General features: G+C 39.4%; 1 protein-coding gene across 1 annotated transcript in view; it reads left to right on the forward strand.

The window, feature by feature from the left end:
• LOC308074687 (regulator of G-protein signaling 6-like) overlaps nucleotides 1–4,416 on the forward strand; it is a gene marked incomplete at both ends in the record, with an annotated part of 93,016 nt that extends 88,600 nt beyond the window's left edge. Inside the window, 4 exons of the mRNA XM_080414193.1 lie at nucleotides 250–436; nucleotides 1,872–1,961; nucleotides 2,906–2,968; nucleotides 4,366–4,416. Coding sequence (XP_080270319.1) covers nucleotides 250–436; nucleotides 1,872–1,961; nucleotides 2,906–2,968; nucleotides 4,366–4,416 — 391 coding nt within the window. The remainder of the gene's footprint in view (nucleotides 1–249; nucleotides 437–1,871; nucleotides 1,962–2,905; nucleotides 2,969–4,365) is intronic.
• Between the last annotated feature and the right edge of the window lie 17,430 nt (nucleotides 4,417–21,846).

Raw genomic sequence — 21,846 nt, forward strand, 5'->3', positions numbered from 1 at the left:
ATTATTATTATTATTATTTATTTTTTTCAAGATTTTTCTAAAATGTTTAAAAAAATAGCCGATCTACAAGCTCGAGCTTGTACTGTACATCTGCTATTTTTGAATAGTCAACACATATAAAATATGGATGAAGGGGTTAAAATCATTGCGGTGCTGTATTTACACATTTTGCCCGGACGCCACTTTGAGAACCTCTGGATTAGAGACGATGATCCCACTGAAGCGTGTCATGCTGTCATCCATTCCCAGGTTCTGGCTGGCAGTGCAGGAGCTGAAGCGGCGCCCCCTGCAGGAAGTGCCCTCCCGGGCCCAGGAGATCTGGCAGGAGTTCCTGGCCGAGGGAGCTCCCAGCTCCATCAACCTGGACTCCCACAGCTACGAGCGCACCAGCCAGAACATCAAGGACCCGGGCCGATACAGCTTTGAGGACGCTCAGGTGGAACAGTCAGCACGTGTCACCTTTATACCAGAGCCGCACGTCTTGCCTGCGCGAATGTGTAGTACAGTGTTTCCCAAACAGTGGGTCGTGGGACCCATTTGTGGGCCGTGCATGGACCAATCTTTAGGGGTCCTGAGTACATTTTCCTTTCCTGTTTCCTGACAGAAATCAAAGAATTTTTTTTTTTTTTTTAAATAACAAGAACTGAAAATAGCAGATCTACAAGCTCTCAACACGTCGCATTGTGACATATTGTGAGCTTGTAGTTTGGCTATTTTCACTAGTTTGGGTCCCGGAGAGACATAAACATTTGAGAGTTAAAAGTTTGGGAACATAGACCAGTGGTTCTCAAACTTTTTGATTTCAAGGACCAAAAAAGAATTCACTTACGGCAACTATTAATGCAGAAAATACGTTTCTCTGTGGTACTGACCTTCATCCTGTGGTGAAGCTCAGACCTGAACTTTCTGCATTAAATAGTTGCTGTGAAGTGAAGACAGTGCAGGATTCTTTTTAGTCTTCTTCTGCATTGGCTGTCTACTCCTACGCACCTGTCCTATCAAGTAGGTGCTCAAAATCACTTTTCTTACTAATTTCAAGGACCGCCAGTTTGCTATGCATTAAGGCCACAGATCCCCATAACTCTGAGAGTGTACAAATGGAACAGAATGGACCCGTATTTGGTTCCATTTATACACACTCTCGGCGTTACAGACTTGCAACGATTCATGTGGTTCCTCACTATCAATCGTTTAGCTGGGGACCCCCTGGAACCCCCACAAGGACCCTTGGGGGATCCCTGGACCCCACTTTGAGAACCACTGACATAGACGGGCACGTATCGCATGCAGGGATACCCGTGCACAGGCCTGTGTGAACATATAGACCCCTGTAAACTGGGTTTGTGCGCACACAGCTCCTGGCAGCACAAAAAAATCCCTACACCGTGGCATGCATTCACACGTGTGGTAAAGCACGAAGGGCGTTAGCAGAAGAACGGTGGAGACTTCTGCTTCCGAGGTCCTTTATTCTAATGTCCCGTTGTTTTGGCCAGGGCCTAATGAGGCGGGTAATGTCCGTGAACGGGCCCATGCAAGCAGTTCATAGTGTTGTTGGTGTTGTGCCCTGGCAAGGAATGAAAGCTGACGGCTGCAGCGTTCACTCTGCTCCTCTCTCCTGGGAAATCCTCCGTTTCATGTTTGCACGCTTGGTCTAACACCAAACCCCACCCCCCCCACCCCTTGTTCCCCTACCCCCCCGCCCCACTGACCACTATTACATATTACATAATAGCACCCTTCTCTCTCCATTATTAACCCCCCTCCCCCCTGTCTCTCTCACGGCTCTCTATTTTCCTCCCTTCATACATTTGTAACCCCCAGGCTGACACGTACGTACACACACTCACTCACCAGTTCTCTTCCTGTTTCAGGAGCACATCTACAAGCTAATGAAAAGTGACAGCTATGCACGCTTCCTGCGGTCCAACGTCTACCAAGACCTCCTGTTGGCCAGGAAGAAGGTAAGACACACTCACTTTTAGCCCCCACTGTGTCACACATTGTGGTTGTTCTCCTTTCATTTCCTCACCTCATATTTTGATGACCTCATATCGTTTTCCCCGCGCTGTTAGGGCTGTCACGATTACAAATTTAAGTTGACGATTAATTATCACTCAATTAATTGCGATTAACGATTTAATTGTGTTTCTGTCGTTGAAAATGTATGGAACATTATGAATAAAAATTACATTTCTGTTTGGCTTTTAGCCTTCGTAAACAAAAGTTGCACAGGAAAGATATGACAAATAACACATATTTAATTACTTTATACTTAAAAATAAACATTAATAGTGGAAATAGCTGATCTGTGAGCTATTTCCAAAAAAAATTGTAATTTCTGAAAATATATGACATTTTTTAACATGGACTTGATTATGACTATTATGACGATTATGCAAAAATAATTGCGATTATATAAAATAATTGTGATTAGACATTATGTAATAATTGTGACAGGCCTACGCGCAGTCGCTGTGGAAATCACACTGTACAAATGTTATCCATTTCATGTTCTGTCGGAAGTTAGAAATGTCATGGTCGCAAACTGCTGCTCTTTGACTAAACTCACATTCTCCAATCTGCGTAAAACAATAGAAATCTATCAGATGGTAGTTTCTATGTAATGGAGTGTCTCGTAGCCAATCACAGCTACCTCTGTGTATTGTTAGCTTTTCTTCCCACTCCCTGCTTAGGCACTCCGCCCCCTGCTGGCCTGTCACCGGTCTCTCACTCTCTTATTTCCTATGCTGTGACCTCCACTTTGTCCCCTGGTCCTTATTGCTTACACCGCTCCACTGCCTCCTCCTCGCTATCTACTGTTATATCACCCACCCCCGAATCCCACCCACCCCTCCGTGGACACCCTGACCTGACCCAAACCCTCACCCTGCTTCCCCCCCAATAGCAGCAGCCAGCAGACACTGAGCAGGGGCGTCGCACCTCCCTGGAGAAGTTCACCCGCAGCGTGGTAAGTCACCTGGAGGCTAGCTGGGGCTGCCCCCACCATCACAGACCACACTGGCTGACTCACTACCAGTGGCTTTGTTTTTTCTGCAGTGTGAACTGATGACCACATTCCACTCTAGTGACCCATAATTTCTATTATTGTGCTGGTGTTAAAGATGTATTAAAGCAACGGTTATTTGAATGTTTTGTGAATGAACTTCTGGTAAGACTTTATTTTAAAGGAGTAGTTCACCCCCCAAAAAATCGTATTTTCTATCAATTACACACCCCATGAAGCCTTGAATTCATTTTGGTTTTTGAGCCATTCCTGAGACAATAATTTGATGACTGGGTCATCGTTCAATAGGAGACTCAAAGGAGACTCTTTCAGTCTCCTACCGGAGACATTAGCATCTTTCCGCCGGTCATCAAATTATTACAAAAAAAAAATCTCCATGAATTCAAGGCTTCATTGGATGTGTAATTGTAGTAATTTTTGGGTGAACTACTCCTTTAAAGGGGAATTTTGGACCACGGTTGTCTTACCTTTTCTATGATATGATATCCTTGGATGGTCCGCCACAGCTAAAAACGCGCACCTATGATCTATATTTTTATAGCTTTTTTTTTTTTTAGATCTGACGTTCATAGTGACAGAACACTATGCAATGTGATTGTCTTGAATGCACCCCACCGGAAATCACGTCTAGCGAGACTTCCGGTGGGGCGCATTCAAGACAATCACGTTGCATAGTGTTCTGTCACTATGAACGTCAGATCTAAAAAAAAAGAAAAAAAAGAAAAAGCTATCAAAATATGCAATCTAGCGCAAGGCCTATTGGCGCGCGTTTTTAGCTGTGGCGGACCCGGGATGGAGTTATGACATTTTTCTACTGTACCATTCATCCTAGGACATCATGACATCATAGAAAAGGTAAGAAAAACCGTGGTCCAAAATTCCCCTTTAAGGTTGGGTCCATAATGCGTTAAAACCACATTTATAGTGCATTATAATGCACTTATAAGGCATTATAACACTTATAAATGTGTATAATAATGCATAACAACTTACACTTTATACTTTATAACAAACTAAGTTAAGGTAGTTATAATGTGCTGTTCCAATGAGCTTATAATGACCAGCACTTGTAATACGTTATAAATGTTAAGTTGACATGATTATAAACATTCATGACGATCGTTATAATGCCTTATAAGCGAATTATAATGCATTATAAATGTGATTATAATGCATTATAGACCCGACCTTTAAGTAAAGTGTTACCAAACTTCTTGCAAACCAATGCAGTCGAGATCGTGTGTCACTCTCCTCACGCTTACATGCTGGTCTTGCCTAAAGCTCAGGTCAGTGATGTTGTTGTTTGGTTTGTTTTTTTCGTCTTGGGTTGGTCTCTCCAGGGCAAGTCGTTGACGGGAAAGCGGCTGACAGGCCTGATGCAGTCGTCCTGACACAGCCTGGGCTGGAGCTGCACAGCCGGACCCCCCTGGAGGGGTGATCTCTACGAGGGGGCCGGGGAAGGGACATGGAGGCTGGGGCTGGAAGGGCGTTGGTTGAGCTTGGCTGGGTAGAGCTGCTCCGGACACTCCCAGACACTGCGGAGGGGGACCTCTGCTATACTGGGAGGGCAGCACTGGTGACACTGGGCCTGCTGGGCTTAGTATCCCAAATAGAAGCACAGAGGAAAAGGACAATGTTGACGTGGGGAAAACTCAGCCAATGCACCACATGGCATGCAGCATATAAAATTAGTACAAGCACATCCAGAGTATTGGTCAAGTAGCTCACAAATATAGGATGTCAGTCGATTGAGTTGACGAGTCATGTTTAATACCGTTCATGGAAAATTATAAACATAATAATTGAAAAGATATTTTGTCTTTGTGTGCCACTACATCTAAAGTTAATTCCGTACGATTGCATACATTTGCAGAAAGATGTGGGAGAAGCATTGATCGATTGAATGGACTATTCATTTAGTCAACAACAAATCCTATGACTATTGACCGATACAGTTGGAGACGGTCCTACTTCAGATACAGACACAGTTACATACACAGTAAAGGACAAAGAAGCACGTTGGAATATATTCACATTAACGTTACATACAGTACGTCTCTTTACTCACAAGGCAGCCAGCAATAAAGAGAACAGGAAAACACTTGGGATAGATATATATATATCCAGTATCTTTTTATAGATTTGAAATTTATACCATGTCTGTTTCTTATAAAGCACATACTATATGTCATTTTACGGATGAACATAATCTTTTGGTAGTGATCGGGACTATATCTCTGTTTGCCCATAAATTTTAACTGCTGCGGTCTACAGAAATAATTTTTGAGGGTATAATTTTCCATGCTTCATTACATTCCAAAATCTGGCGTAAGGGCTTAATGTAGCATTGACAAAGCATCGTTGCAGTCATCAAAATGTCTTTGTTTATTGAATGCTAGGTCTAAATACTCTAGTTCCTTGTAGCAAGATGTATGGCACAGTATAAGTATGCTGAGAGACACAATACATATTACAACACCAACTTCATATTCCACTTAGATGGCTTTAATTGGAGGTTTGGCAGTTTGCTATTCCGATTACATAACAGGTAGACCATTGACCATCTTCTAATGTCAGCAGAATATTGACAAAACATACGTTGTGTTTGTTTCAGGCCATAAACCCTCACATTTGTCATTACCAATGAAGAAATATATATTTGAATTGTAGAGAGGCTTAAAAAAAAACATGGTCCCTTGCAGTTATAACAGTCCTGTTTGTTCGAATCGAAATTATTACAAATTTTCTTTCAGTCATAGTTTGTGTGTGATTATGCAAATCCTTGATGAATGTCACGTTTAATTATGTCACACAGGAGGGGTTGTCCACATGCTTGTTGGACTCCCAAGTGTAATCTACTTATGTTGTCCGTGCCACAGCTCCATCTAGTGGTAGGTAAGCCACAAGACCAGCCCAGGTCTTGAAACTGCAGTAGTGGCCTATTCCTTTTTATGATGTCAACTCATGTAATGTAAGAGAGAATGCAAGGCCAACTGGCTAATATGGGGTGTTCACCTCTGTTTGATTGCTGTTGTGTTGCATGAATGACCAACTTTATACTTTTTCTGTTTTCTGTTTTTTTTTCCCTCAAATGATGCCACATGTCCATTCTTCAAGGACGTGTTTCCTTGAAACTCCTCATTTTGGTAATCTCCATGTTCAGAACTATTTTGTCAACCCTTGGTTTATAACTGCATGTTACTGGAGAATTAGTTGATGTTTAGGGGAAGCTTGCAAATGGTGTGAAACCCAACAGCAAGCTGCAGTTCTCTCTCCAAAGACAATAGAAAAAGGCCCTTTATCCATCATGCTTGGACATCACACAACCCACCAAATACTGGAAACATTCTTTGACCCATTGTGGCTACTCAATAGGGCATAGTGTGGCACCATTTTGTGATGCCACAGATAGAAAACCCATTCATTTCCCCCATAGAGATTCCTGAAAATATTTATATTATGTTAAGCCTGGAACCAAGCCATCCAGGCTCCTGGTCAATCATGACCATAAAACATTTGATTCTGGGTCCAAAAATATTAAAAAAAATACACAAAATAAGGGTATTTATTAAATATAGTCAATAATATAATAAAATATTCAAATATTTCTTGACACAGAATCAAATGTGTTATGATCATAATATTTTCGGAAATCTCGATGGGAAAAATTAACAGGGTTTCTATGTGTGGCACCATGAAATGGCCACTGCTATGCCCTATAATACATCTAGTGCAACACACCTCTCTCTCCTGATATGGCCTCCTCCTCCTCCTACTGACAGAAAGTGCTTGGACTGAGGAGAATTCAGTCTCTCTAGCTCCCACTTGGGGCCTTGTCGTCAACTGCCAGCGGCTGCTATGGTGACATTACACTACACCACTGAACCAGAGAACTAGCTATATTCCAGGCAATTATTTTCTATTAGAGTCATTGCAATGCACTGTACAGTTGATATTTATTATTATTGATATATCATAAACCTCTGGATTATAATGTAGACAGAATTGCTTAATTCATCGAGTCAGTGTATTGAATATTATGCTGAATATTATTCTCTGCACACAATGGGGCACTATGTATGTACAGAGTGCATTTTGTGTATGTGTGTTTACATATAGTATGTATATGTATATGTATATATATACATACATATATATATATAGCTCAATAGATTTTCATTATCTAAAAGCACACTTTATGGTATGGGCACATTACTATGCATGTAAAATATCCAGGGCATTTTGTGCTTCTAGTATCTCAATCAGCAAGATAACTACTGGCACTCTAAAGCCTAATTTATACCTCGTAGTACAACGGTGCCGCTTGCCGAGAAGATCAGGTTTTGTCGGGAAGCGCCGCCGCCTTGCGATGGGGTATAATCTAGCTTAACAGACCCAAGCACCTACTATCTTATTATGGGTACCAAATAATAAAACCGCTGGACCTGTTGTCTGTCTTTTATTGAGTTGAACTCTGCTGACATGTAGCCTATTTATGTGTTCACATGTGTGTTTGAAGTGTTCTTTTGTAAATTATTCTGGGTTTAAAAGCCGAAGGTTCTAGGTTCAAAACTCTAAACAACTAAAACTAAACGCCTAAAACGGCTATTAATTCAAGCTGAGGTTATAATACAATAAAACTTAAAGGTGGCTCAAATGTCTCAAAAATCTTAACTGGTGATGGGGGAAAAACTAACAAATAAAATCACACTAATGTGGAAAAAAATCAACCGTTAAATATAAACTTTGTTTGCTTAAAGGAGAATTTTGGACTAAAGTTTTCTTACCTTTTCTATGACGTTATGATATCTTAGGATGAATGGTACAGTAGAAAAATGTCATAACTCCACCCCTGAGCCGCCACAAAAAGCTATTAAAATATGTGATCTAACCTAAGGCCTATCCGCGCACCTTTTAAGCTGTGGCGGCTCAGGGGTGGAGTTATGAAATGTTTCTACTGTACCATTCATCCTAAGATATCATAACGTCATAGAAAAGGTAAGAAAACTTTAGTCCAAAATTCTCCTTTAATATGTGGGCCTACGTTTCTTAAGCTCTTCCCACTGGAGATGGGCTGCCCCATGCTCCTTACCTTAAAAAGACCAATATTAAAGATTTACCGGGACCAAGATTCAAGCCCCCAACCTTGGCCTCTCCTTTTCTCTTGCATCACCAGGCTTTTCACAGTAATGGGATGTATTTGAGGTGGGAAGGAGAGGTGACCGGTCCAAAGATGGACATCCACAGCAAACACCTCTCCCCCTGACAGAATGACTGAATCTACAGATACGCCCTCTGATGATCAGGGTTCATTATGACACAACTGAGATTATTGGTTATTTAAAACCATCTGTTTTAATCTGATCATAACATGCTTCCACCTGTACAAACCACATTCAACACTTACAGTACAAATCTAGCCAATCTTCCATGGCTGCTCACTGCTCCTAGTAGTTATAGGTTGGGTAAATGCAGAGGACGAATTTCACGTATGTTTAAATATACAGTGATAAAAAAAACACCCCAAGGTGTGGGGACTATTCTATATATCATCATCCCAATTAAAAACTTTCAACTATACACACAATAAATGTTTTACTTAACCACTTAAGCCCCAGCATCCCTATTCTGGGCGGAACGTCTACAGGCTCCCAATGTGTCGACGTGTTTTACAGTTGCAACTCAAGAGATAAACCTAATCTCCTGAAGAACATTTTCACTATCCATATAAAATCTAAAAGGTGGGTTAAGCATTACATTCTGAGTCACATCTTCCATGCCTGCATGGCTTAAGCAATAAATCTGGGTTTTAGAAACCGAAGACCTAGGGTTTAAAGCTTCTAATGAACAATTTCACCTATCCATCTAAATTCTAAAAGGTGTATTAAGAATTACGTTCTCAGTTGTATGTTCCATGCCAGCACTCAAGAGATACACCCAGGGTTTATTCACAAAACTAATAAAGAAAAAACTCAAAAAACGAATGAATCCAAATATAATACAACAAATACCTTAATAAAGAAGCAAACCACTGATCAAATCAAACTGGTGCTGGGAAAAAAACGAACACTAACACGATTAAGCAATAAAGATTGGTTTAAGCAAATTAATGTGAAAATCATTTTTTTTTAAATGGAATAACAAAAAATAAAATTCTTAAATAAAAAATCACTGTATGCAAATGTATTAAGCTCCTCCACCTGGAGGTGGGCTCTCTCCATGCTCCTCCCTCTCATACCAGAGCTAAAAGAGAGCATGAGGAGGGAGGTGGGCTGCCTCAATGCTCCTCGCCTTAAAAAGCCTGAAAATTAAGATTTACCAAGAGCAAGATTCAAACCCACCACCATAAGCTTGTGAAGCCTCTGCTTTTCTCTTGCAACACCTGGCCTTTAACACTCTATAGATTTTTTTGTTCAAAAGATGAAAATCCACAGCAAACACCTCTACCCCTGACACAATGAGGTTTAGGTTATTGTTTAAAACCATTTTTACTCAGAGTCTGCACCCAGATTTACACTTTCATTGAAAGCCAACAGAGATATGTTTTGTTTGTTTTAGCCTGAATAACGTCATTAAAATACCCTTTTTGTCATATGAATTCCTTAAGTTTCCAATGATCAACAAGAACTTAAATCAAGTACATTTGTTGTTCTCACTTTAGACTGTTGCAATTCCTAAAAGAAGAGAACAATAACACTGATAACAGTATGAAGAGAAAAATAACACTGATAACAGTATGAAAAGAACAATAACACTGATAACCACAGCTCATCTTAGATTAGCTTAATTCATTTTGAGAAAATACCTCTTTACACTCATGGCGTGCAGTATATAAATCAAATCAATGATCAATTATAGGCTGAGCCCCATACTTGTGAACTGCAATCAGTTTTTTAGCTATTCTAGTGACTCGAAGATAAATGATTTAAATTGAATCCAACCACTTCCATTTCATGTATTTATTGCGACAAACACCAATCAAGAATTAAATACAAAAACAGATAGCTGTGCTGTGAACAATTTAGGCCAACAACAAAGTATTATGGCATTGTAAAATATCCTCATATTGGAATATTTCAATGAATAGTCCACAAGAGAACATACTAAGTATTGTCCACGGTGGTGCAGTGGTTAAGATGTGGACCCTGTAAACTGAGGTTCTTTGTTCAAAACCAGCAAGGACAAAAATCCTAATTTGGATCTATTCTATCACTGAAGAGCGCATAGGAGAAGAGACAAAGTTTGACCCGCAGTGGTTGCCTTGCTCAAGAATAAAAAAAAAAATTCACCTGAAGACGGAGTGCCTCAGTATCTTTCTCCCTACACAGTCTACTTGTACTTGTACTAATGTTTCAATGAAGAGTGTGAAAGAGAACAGAGAAAGTGCAGCATGAACTATGGTGGAGCAAGGGTTAAGATATAGGCCTTGCAACCTGAAGGTTAATAGTTCAAATCCAGCAAGCAAATCTTTCTAACTTTTACCTGGCTCTTGCACCTTTCTCGAATCTTTCACTGAAGATCGTGCAAGAGAAAAGATAAAGTATGGACTACTATGGTGCAGTGGTTAAGATACAGGGCTTGCAAATGCGATGTCCTTGGTTTGAATCCAGCAAGGTCATTTTTTCAAGTTTTACCTGGCTCTTGTTTATTTACATAATCTTTCAGTGACGAGTGCACAAGAGAACAACCTAAAATGTATCATCATGGTAGTGAAGTGGTTAGGATACAGGGCTTGCAAGCAGAATGTTCTTGGTTTGAAACGTCAAGGATTTTTTTTTCTTGTTTTACTTGGCTTTTGTACCTTTATCGAATCTTTCAGTGAAGAGTGTTTGTTTGATTGATTGATTGATTGATTGATTGATTGATTGATTGATGTACTTTATTTAGTGAGACATGAGAACATCAGTACATGGAAGTACAAATTCACAATACAAGGTCTACTAAACTGGAAGACTCATTAAACACTGAGCTTGTTTAAGATGAGATCCCCATCCACACAAATCATGACATCTTCATGATAAGTGGAAGAGAACAGTGGAGATTCAGCATGAACTATGGTGGTACAAAGATACAGGGTTTGCAACCCGAAGATCCTTGGATCAAATCCAGCAAGGACGTTACTTTAAGTTTTACCTGGCTCTTGTACCTTTATAGAATTGTTCAGTGAACACTGTGCAAGAGGACATTTTGAGTATGGACCATGGTGGTACAGCATTTAAAATGCAGGACTTGCAACCCAAAGGCTCTTGGCTCAAATCCAGCAAGGACATTTCTTTAAGTTTTACCTGGCTCTTGTAGCTTTATAGAATTGTTCAGTTAAGAGTGTGCAAGAGGAGAGTTCTAGTATGAAACATGTGGTTAATATACACAACAGTGGTTAATATACAGGGCTTGCAACCCCAAGATCCTTGGATGAAATCCAGCAAGGACATTTATTTAAGTTTTACCGAGCTCTTGTACCTTTATAGAATCGTTCAGTGAAGACTGTGCAAGAGGACAGTTTGGGTATGAACCATGGTGGTACAGTGGTTGAGATACAGGACTTGCAACTCGAAGGCTCTTGGCTCAAATCCAGCAAGGACATTTCTTTAAGTTTTACCTGGCTCTTGTACCTTTATAGAATCGTTCAGTGAAGAGTGTGGAAGAGAACATTGGAGGTTTAGCATGAACTATGGTGGTACAATGGTTAAGATACAGGGCTTCCAATCCAAAGATCTTTGGATCAAATCCAGCAAGGACATTACTTTAAGTTTTACCTGGCTCTTGTACCTTTATAGAATCGTTCAGTGAAGAGTGTGAAGAGGACAGTCCTAGTATGAACCATGGCGGTACAGTGGTTAAGCTACAAGGCTTGCAACCCAAAGATCCTTAGATCAAATCCAGCATGGACATTACTTTAAGTTTTACCCGGGTCTTGTACCTTTATAGAATCGTTTAGTGAAGACTGTGCAAGAGGACAGTTTGAGTATGAACCATGGTGGTACAGTGGTTAAGATACAGGACTTGCAACTCAAATGCTCTTGGTTCAAATCCAGCAAGGACATTTCTTTAAGTTTTACCTGGCTCTTGTACCTTTATAGAATCGTTCAGTGAAGAGTGTGCAAGAGGACAGTCCTAGTATGCACCATGGCTGTACAGTGGTTAAGATACAAGGCTTGCAACCCGAAGACTCTTGGCTCAAATCCAGCAAGGACGTTTCTTTAAGTTTTACCCGGCACTTGTACCTTTATAGAATCGTTCAGTGAAGACTGTGGAAGAGGACAGTTTGAGCATGAGCCATGGTGGTACAGCGGTTAAGATACAGGACTCGCAAACAGAATGTCCTTGGTTTGAAACCAGCAATGTCATTTTTGCAAGTTTTATCTGGCTCTTGTTTATTTACATAATCTTTCAATGACGAGTGCACAAGAGAGCAGACTAAAATGCATCATCATGGTAGTGAAGTGGTTAAGATACAGGGCTTGCAAACAGAATGTTCTTGGTTTGAAACCATCAAGGACATTTTTTCAAGTTTTCTTGACTTTTGTACCTTTATCGAATCTTTCAGTGAAGAGTCTGGAAGAGAACAGTGGAGGTTCGAAGTGAACTATGGTTGTACAATGGTTAAGATACAGGTCTTGCAACCCGAAGGCTCTTGGTTCAAATCTAGCAAGGACATTTCTTTAAGTTTTACCTGGCTCTTGTACCTTTATAGAATCGTTCAGTGAAGAGTGTGCAAGAGGACAGTTCTAGTATAAACCATGGCGGTACACTGGTTAAGATACAAGGCTTGCAACCAAAAGATCCTTGGATCAAATCCAGCAAGGACATGTCTTTAAGTTTTACCCGGCTCTTGTACCTTTATAGAATCGTTCAGTGAAGACTGTGCAAGAGGACAGTTTGAGCATGAGCCATGGTGGTACAGCGGTTAAGATACAGGACTCGCAAACAGAATGTCCTTGGTTTGAAACCAGCAAGGTCATTTTTGCAAGTTTTATCTGGCTCTTGTTTATTTACATAATCTTTCAATGACGAGTGCACAAGAGAGCAGACTAAACTGTATCATCATGGTAGTGAAGTGGTTAAGATACAGGGCTTGCAAACAGAATGTTCTTGGTTTGAAACCATCAAGGACATTTTTTCAAGTTTTCTTGGCTTTTGTACCTTTATCGAATCTTTCAGTGAAGAGTGTGGAAGAGAACTGTGGAGATTCAACATCCACTGTGGTACAATGGTTAAGATACAGGGCTTGCAACCTGAAGATCCTAGGTTCAAATCCAGCAAGGACGTTTCTTTAAGTTTTACCCGGCTCTTGTACCTTTATAGAACCGTTTAGTGAAGACTGTGCAAGAGGACAGTTTGGGTATGAACCATGGTGGTACAGCGGTTAAAATACAGGACTTGCAACCCAGAGGCTCTTGGCTCAAATCTAGCAAGGACATTTCTTTAAGTTTTACCTGGCTCTTGTACCTTTATAGAATCGTTCAGTGAAGAGTGTGCAAGAGGACAGTTCTAGTATGAACCATGGCGGTACAGTGGTTAAGATACAAGGCTTGCAACCTGAAGATCCTTGGATCAAATCCAGCAAGGACATTTCTTTAATTTTTACCCGGCACTTGTACCTTTATAGAATCGTTTAGTGAAGACTGTGCAAGAGGACAGTTTGAGTATGAACCATGGTGGTACAGCGGTTAAAATACAGGACTTGCAACCCGAAGGCTCTTGCCTCAAATCTAGCAAGGATATTTCTTTAAGTTTTACCCGGCACTTGTACCTTTATAGAATCGTTTAGTGAAGACTGTGCAAGAGGACAGTTTGAGTATGAACCATTGTGGTACAGCGGTTAAAATAAAGGACTTGCAACCCGAAGGCTCTTGGCTCAAATCTAGCCAGGATATTTCTTTAAGTTTTACCTGGCTCTTGTACCTTTATAGAATCGTTCAGTGAAGACTGTGCAAGGACACTTTGAGCATGAGCCATGGTGGTACAGTGGTTAAGATACAGGGCTCGCAAACAGAATGTGCTTGGTTTGAAACCAGCAAGGAAATGTTTGCAAGTTTTATCTGGCTCTTGTTTATTTACATAATCTTTCAGTGACGAGTGCACAAGAGAACAGACTAAAATGTATCATCATGGTAGTGAAGTGCTTAAGATACAGGACTTGCAAACCGAATGTTCTTGGTTTGAAACCATCAAAAACATTTTTTCAAGTTTTCTTGGCTTTTGTACCTTTATCGAATCTTTCAGTGAAGAGTGTGAAAGAGAACAGTGGAGATTCTACATGAACTATGGTGGTACAATGGTTAAGATACAGGGCTTGAAACCTGAAGGTACTAGGTTCAAATCCAGCAAGGACGTGTCTTTAAGTTTTACCCGGCTCTTGTACCTTTATAGAATTTTTCAGTGAATACTGTGCAAGAGGACAGTTTGAGTACAAACATGCTGGTACAGTGGTTAAGATACAGGGCTTGCAACCCGAAGATCCTTGGATCAAATCCAGCAAGGAAATTTCTTTAATTTTTACCCGGCTCTTGTACCTTTATCGAATCTTTCAGTGAAGAGTGTGTAAGAGAACAGGAGAGCTTCAGCATGAACTATGGTGGTACAATGGTTAGGATACAGGACTTGCAACCCGAAAATCCTAGGTTCAAATCCAGCAACGATGTTTCTTTAAGTTTTACCCGGCACTTGTACCTTTATAGAATCGTTCAGTGAAGACTGTTCAAGAGGACAGTTTGAATACGAACCATGGTGGTACAATGGTTAAGATACAGGGCTTGCAGACCAAAAGTTCTTGGATCAAATCCAGCAAAGACATTTCTTTAAGTTTTACCCGGCTCTTGTACCTTTATAGAATCGTTCAGTGAAGGCTGTGCAAGAGGACTGTTTGAGTATGAACCATGGTGGTACAGCGGTTAAAATACAGGACTTGCAACCCGAAGGCTTTTGGTTCAAATCCAGCAAGGACATTTATTTAAGTTTTATCTGGCTCTTGTACCTTTATAGAATCGTTCACTCAAGAGTGTGCAAGAGGACAGTTTGAGTATGAACCATGGTGGTACAGTGGTTAAGATACAAGACTTACCACCCGAGGGCTCTTGGTTCAAATCCAGCAAGGACATTTCTTTAAGTTTTACCATAAAGGTACAAGAGCAAGGTAAAATGTAAGAAATGTTCTTGCTGGATTTGAACCAAGAACCTCCGGATTGCAAGTCCCTTATCTTAACTACTGTACCACCATGGTTCATACTAGAACTGTCCTCTTGCACACTCTTAACTGAACGATTCTATAAAGGTACAAGAGCCAAGAATCGTTCAATGAAGACTGTGAAAGAGGACCGTTGTAGTATGAACCATGGTGGTACAGTGGTTAAGATACAGGGCTTGCAACCCGAAGATCCTTGGTTCAAATCCAGCAAGGACATTTCTTTAAGTTTTACCTGGCTCTTGTACCTTTATAGAATCGTTCAGTGAAGACTGTGCAAGAGGACAGATTAAGTATGAACCACGGTGGTACAGTGGTTAAGATACAGGACTTGCAACCCGAAGGCTCTTAGTTCAAATCCAACAAGGAACTCTTTCTAACTTTTACATGGCTCTTGCACCTTTCTCAAATCCTTCAGTGTAGATTGCACAAGAGAACAGATAAAGTATGAACCACTGTGGCGCAGTGGTTAAGATAACCACCTCAGAGGGCAAAGACTGTGAGTTCAAATCTCACCGATGGTGGAAGAGAAAGATGGTAGAAAAGAAACTCCGAAAGATGGTAAAAGAGAAACCCCGAAAGATGGTAAGAGAGAAAAAAGATGGTAACAGAGAAACCCAGAAAGATGGTGAAAGAAAAATCGAAAGATGGTGTAGCAACGCCTCGGTACAAACGAGATTCCCACAGCGACGCCTCGATAAGAACAAGATTCCCACAGCAACGCCTCGATACGAACGAGATTCCCACAGCGACGCCTCGATACGACCGAGATTCCCACAGCGACGCCTCGATACGAACGAGATTCCCACAGCAACAGCACAAGATGGCGGAGATGAAAGGAGCCAGAGAATTGAGTAAGAAAAAGGGAAAAAAACTTTTTTTTTTTTTTATTAATTTTAAGCCCCTCCCTCTACAACCTGAGGAAGGCGGGCTAAATCTATCCGCCTTCTCTTATGAACAAAAAAAACTACAATAGCCACAGGCAGGATTCAAACCCCAAACCTTCTGCACATGAATCCTGTGCTTTACCTTCACTCCACCAGGCCTTTCACATTAAAGTCATGTTTAAGGTCATATTTGAAGTTGAAGGAAGAGATGGCAGGTCAAACGATACAAATATTCAAATGTTTAAACATTTGCATATTAATATTAGATTTAACTAGAAAAAGTGCTCCACGGAGCACAATTTAGGCTAACAAGAACACGGTATTATGGTATGTAAAGCTTTCTTTTTTTAAACAACAGTACTGTATGGAATTTTGTTTAAACTAACGAATTGCATTACTTCATGTATAGGACACAGTGTAGAATGACTTTTTTTCATAGGAACAGGCCATGTGATGTAGTTGGCAGGGTTTTACTGAAGAAAAGGTGAAATTGAAAAAACAATTAGACAAATAATCATACATTGATGATGAAGTGCACATTAACATTCGAAGAGTGGGCATTCACGACTACTGGATTTTAATAATGGTCAACTACTAACACAAAGTAGTCGACTAGTTGTGGAGATATATCAGATATGGGTTAGGGTAACGGGTTAGGGTTAGGGTTAGGGTTAACCCCTAACCCTAAAAAAAAAGATATATGATATTATCATATATCTCTTTTTTTTTCATCCATTAACACTTAACAATTGTCATCAAAACATCTCAGATACAACCAGTAAAGGGTTAAATAAGCACAATTTAAGGAGTTATGTCTGCTGTTTGAGCGCCCCACACTGAAGGCAGAATTTGACAACTATGATTTGGTTGACAATTACCCATGGATGTATAAAGAGAACAATTGTTTCATGGCCCACAGCTGCATATCTGCTGTAGATATACTGCCCTGAATTATAATTTATTTTAAAATAATTGTTTATTTATTTTTTAAAACCTTGACTAGTTCGACTACTGCCACAGTGTCGACTAGTTGTTATACTAGTCGACTAGTTGGTGAAATACCTAGGCCACACTCACAATGACAGGATCAAAGTTTATTTTCCTTTATTTCTCCATAATGCCTTAAGGTACAACAAAAGCGTGTCACACACTGACTTGGATAGCCGAAACGTTTGTTGTAACTTAAGGCGGAAAGAAAAGAAAAGACATTTTGATCTTGTCATTCTGAGTGCAAATCTTTGAATATATACATTTCTAACTCAAATATTTGCTTCTGGGGGTCCCTGGAACCACTGATATTATAGCAACATAAGTTTTAAAAAACTGTTAGGATTTAGAAGACATTTCTAGAATCCCCCAGAAGCAAATATTTGAGTTAAAAATGTTTGCTTTAAAAAATATATAAATTTATTTTCAATGATTTGCACAAATTTCCAAGATTTTTTAAAATGAGCAGTTCTACAAGCTCATAGCGCAGCACCGAGTGCCACGCTAATGAGCTTGTATATCTGCTATTTTTGAATGGCCAAAGATAATGGTTAAAGTGGTTACACAGATGCGTTCCCGGTCTTAATGGGTTAAAACACCTCTGGAATTTATGTTGCTTCATCCCGTTGTTCGATTGCAAAATGTACCTGTAAATTACTACACTTATGAATACACTTTTAACCTGTAAATGCAATCAGCGGGACACTGCAGGGATTTGAACCCCGTCCTAGTGAACCAGGAGAGCCATACCAGTGTCTTTTACCTCTTGACTCATTTACAGGTTCAAGAAAATCACACATTAACTTTCACACTCATTTATATTTAAACTTTTACCTAAAGACACACAAGCTCAAAACATGAGCCGTGTTGTGAGCTTGTAGATCGTCTAGTTTCACTATTTTAAAAACCCATTTAAGACTCAACATTTCTCAGAACTTTGAACATTCATATAAGAAATACCTTCCTATGTCTGTTCACTTTTTCAATGGAAACCAGGTGAGAAGGTGATGATCTATCACTGGTAAATATAATATATATATAACATTTTACTGTTCCAAATTGAAGAAATCCTACGTTAAAAACCCCTATATCAGTGGTTCTCAAACTTTTTTGTGCCAATGACCCCCAAATTGATATGTATGTAGCCGCGGACCCCACCTGAAAATATGCTGTGCCAGGGACCCCCAGAAGCAAAGATTTGAGTTACAAATGTTCGCTTAAAAAAAAATATATATATATATTCAAAGGCTTGCAAAAATGTTCACGATTAAAAAAAAATAGCAGATCTACAAGCTCATGGCGTGGCACTCGGTGCTGCGCTATGAGCTTGTATATCTGCTATTTTTGAATAGCCAAAGTGCAAAGCTTTAAAGTGGTTAGAATTATTGTGATGCTATATTAACACATTTTGCTGGGGACCCCCTGGTATCCCCCCAAGGACCCCTGAGGGTCCCCGGACCCCACTTTGAGAACCAATGCCCTATATGACTCAACTCAAAGACATTTCTCAGAACTTTGAACATTCATATACAGTAAGAAATACTTTCCTATTTTCAATGGAAACGAGGTGAGAAGGTCAGTCTATCATTGATAAATATATTATAAAAGTTTATCTATCACTAGGCCTGTCACAATAATAATTATTTGAGATAGTCGCAATTATTTTTGCATAATCGTCATAATCGTTTCCATGTTGAAAAATGTTCACACATTTTCAAATATATAAAAAAAAACAGAAATAGCAGATCTAAAAGCTTACAACGCGTTGTAAGCTTGTAGATCAGCAATTTCTGCTTTTTTTTTTTTACATTTATACAATTATTAAATGTCAATAATTTTCTTTGTATATTTCAGTTATTTGTCATATCTGCCCTGTGCAATTTCTGATTACGAAGCCTAAAAGGCTTCATATGCTCCAATGCTCAATGGCCAAACACACGATTAAATCGTTAATCGCAATTATTTGAGTGACAATTAATCGTCAACTTAAATTTGTAATGGTGACAGCCCTATCTATCACTGGTAAACATATAACATTTTACTGTTCCAAATTGGAGAAATCTCACTTTAAAAATCCCTACATGTCTCAGAACTTTGAACTTTCATCTAACAAATAAATACCTTCATATGTCTGTTCACTTTTTCGAAGGAAACCAGGTGAGAAGGTCATAGTCTATCACTGGTAAACATAATAAAAGTTTACTGTTCCTAATTGAATTAATGTCACTTTTAAATCACCTATACCAGTGATTCTCAACCATTTTAATTTCAAGGACCCCCAGTTTCACAAGCATTAGGCTACAGACCCCCATTTAATGGCATTTATACCTCTGGGACCCCAACTCATATTGTAAAATCAATGTTAATTTAACTCTGAGAGTGTACAAATGGAAAATGGTTTCATTTGTACACTCTCAGAGTTACAGACCCATAAGGGTCCATTTGGTTCCTGTGCATCATTTAGCTGGGGACCCTATGGAACCCTCTCAAGTACCCCTGGGGGTCCCCAGACCCCACTTTGAGAACCAATGACCTACCGTATACGACTCAACAGTTACACAGACATTTCTCAGAACTTTGAATGAACTTTCATCTAAACAAATACCTTCATATGTCTGTTAACTTTTTCAATGGAAACCACGTGAGAAGCCGGTCATAGTCTATCACTGGTAAACATATAATAAAATGTTACGGAAATAGCCGATCTATAAGCTCAAAACACGTGGCATCGCGTTTGTAGATCTGCTATTTCCACAATTTTTGATTTTTTTTGAAAATATGACATTTTTTAACATGGAATTGATTATGACGATTATGCAAAAAATAATTGGGATTATATAAAATAATTGCGATTAGACGATTATGTAATAATTGTGCCAGGCCTACTGTACTGTCCTCCTTGAGGTGTAACAACCACAATTAGACAGCAAGCCAAACTCCATTCACAGGACATGAGAGTCAGGATGTAAGCTTCAACTCCAAAATATTTATTGAAGACTCAAGGTGCATGTAGCTGTAAAAAACGTGCTTGCTTATAAAAATAGTAGAGGTAAGTAAATGTAAACATAAATGTTATGGTAAGCATATGTAGGCAACTGTATTAATGACGTAAATATTCATTTCACAGGCATTATGAACTGTACCAAATCCCATACAACAATAATCTCTCAAGAGAAAAATAACACTGATTAACCCATTAAGACCTGGAATGCAACGCAACTTTTCATTTAAGCTAAAAAGCATTATTTTACACTTTGGCTATTCAAAAATAGAAGAAATACAAGCTCATATCGCAGCACTCTACGAGCTTGTAGATCTGCTATTTTTGAATAATCGTGAAAATGTGTGCAAATCTTTGAATAAATATTGTTTAAAGCGAACATTTTTAACTCTAATCTTTGCTTCTGGGGGTCCCTGGAACAAAACATTTTGAGATGGGGTCGGCGGCCAAATACATATAATTTTGGGGGTCCTTGACATGAAAAAGTTTGAGCACCACTTATATAGAAACATATGTTTTTTCAGAATACTGTTGGGATTTAGAAGACATTTGTATGGCTGTGTAAAATCTAAGCATAAGAATACATCCCAAATCACCTTCACACAACAAAATTAACTAATACAGGTCTACGGAGTTAATAATCAATAGAGTCACACTTACAGACAATGCTTGCCTGGCACACCAACAGAAATGGCAGCCAGGGCTTTAAATGCTCTGGTTTTGGCTGAATAGACTGGGATCTAGCACTCTGTAGTAATGATTGTTTGTAGTGGATTGCAGTGGATCCTGCTTCCTGGGATGTTGTGTCATGGACTGTACCATTACACAGGGACACTAGGGGGTGCCAAACACTAAAACAATATAAAGAGCTGTACCATTACACAGCATTGGTGTAGGTAGGGGTGAAAAATAACACACCAAGGGATACAATTGACTGATGGGCAGAACAAACACATTTCTCAGAACTTTGATAAACATATTATACAATCTGCTCTGCCCTTTGCTTTCCTCTGTCTTTCTCTACTCAACTGTCTGTCTACAATTAAAAATAATTCATCTTAAAATATAGTGCATAGCACTGTCTATACTTTGTCGTCAAAAGAAAACAACATTGTTACACTGTGTTGTTAAAACATAGGCAGATAACTTACAGTATACAAGTTTGTACTTGTATAAGTGACAAATAAAACCCTTCTTGATTTATCCAGGGTTAGGGTCCTGGGCTCACTGAAATGGTTAGAGGGGTCCGGGGACCCTGAGGGGTCCTTGGGGGCGTACCAGGGAGTACCCAGCAAAACTAGTTAATATAGCGTGACTATTCTAAAAAATAGCAGATATACAAGCTCATAGCGTGTCACTTCGTGCCATGCTATGAGCTTGTAGATCTGCTATTTGAATATATATATTTTTTAAACATTTTGAACTCAAATCTTTGCTTCTGCAGGTCCCTGGCACAAAACATTTTTTGAGAAGGGGGTCCGTGGCCAAATACTAATCATTTTGGGGGTCCTTGACCACTGGGGCAGAGGTCATGGTCCAGGGTCATAAAGGTCACTATCTGTTTCATTGTGGGACTGAATAGACATTCACTGACCACTTGAGAAAAACAAACTTTATTAAACAAATTGCAAACTTTACAGAACTTTATAATTTATTATACAAAAAAATGTGAATTATTATTGTTATTTATTTATTTAAATTTGATCATAGAATAATTTATATTAATGAGGTACTTATTAATGATTAAAACAGTATAGAAATA

Source organism: Gymnoscopelus braueri, assembly GCF_963280865.1.
Source record: "Gymnoscopelus braueri genome assembly, chromosome: 19".
Lineage (NCBI taxonomy): Eukaryota > Metazoa > Chordata > Actinopteri > Myctophiformes > Myctophidae > Gymnoscopelus > Gymnoscopelus braueri.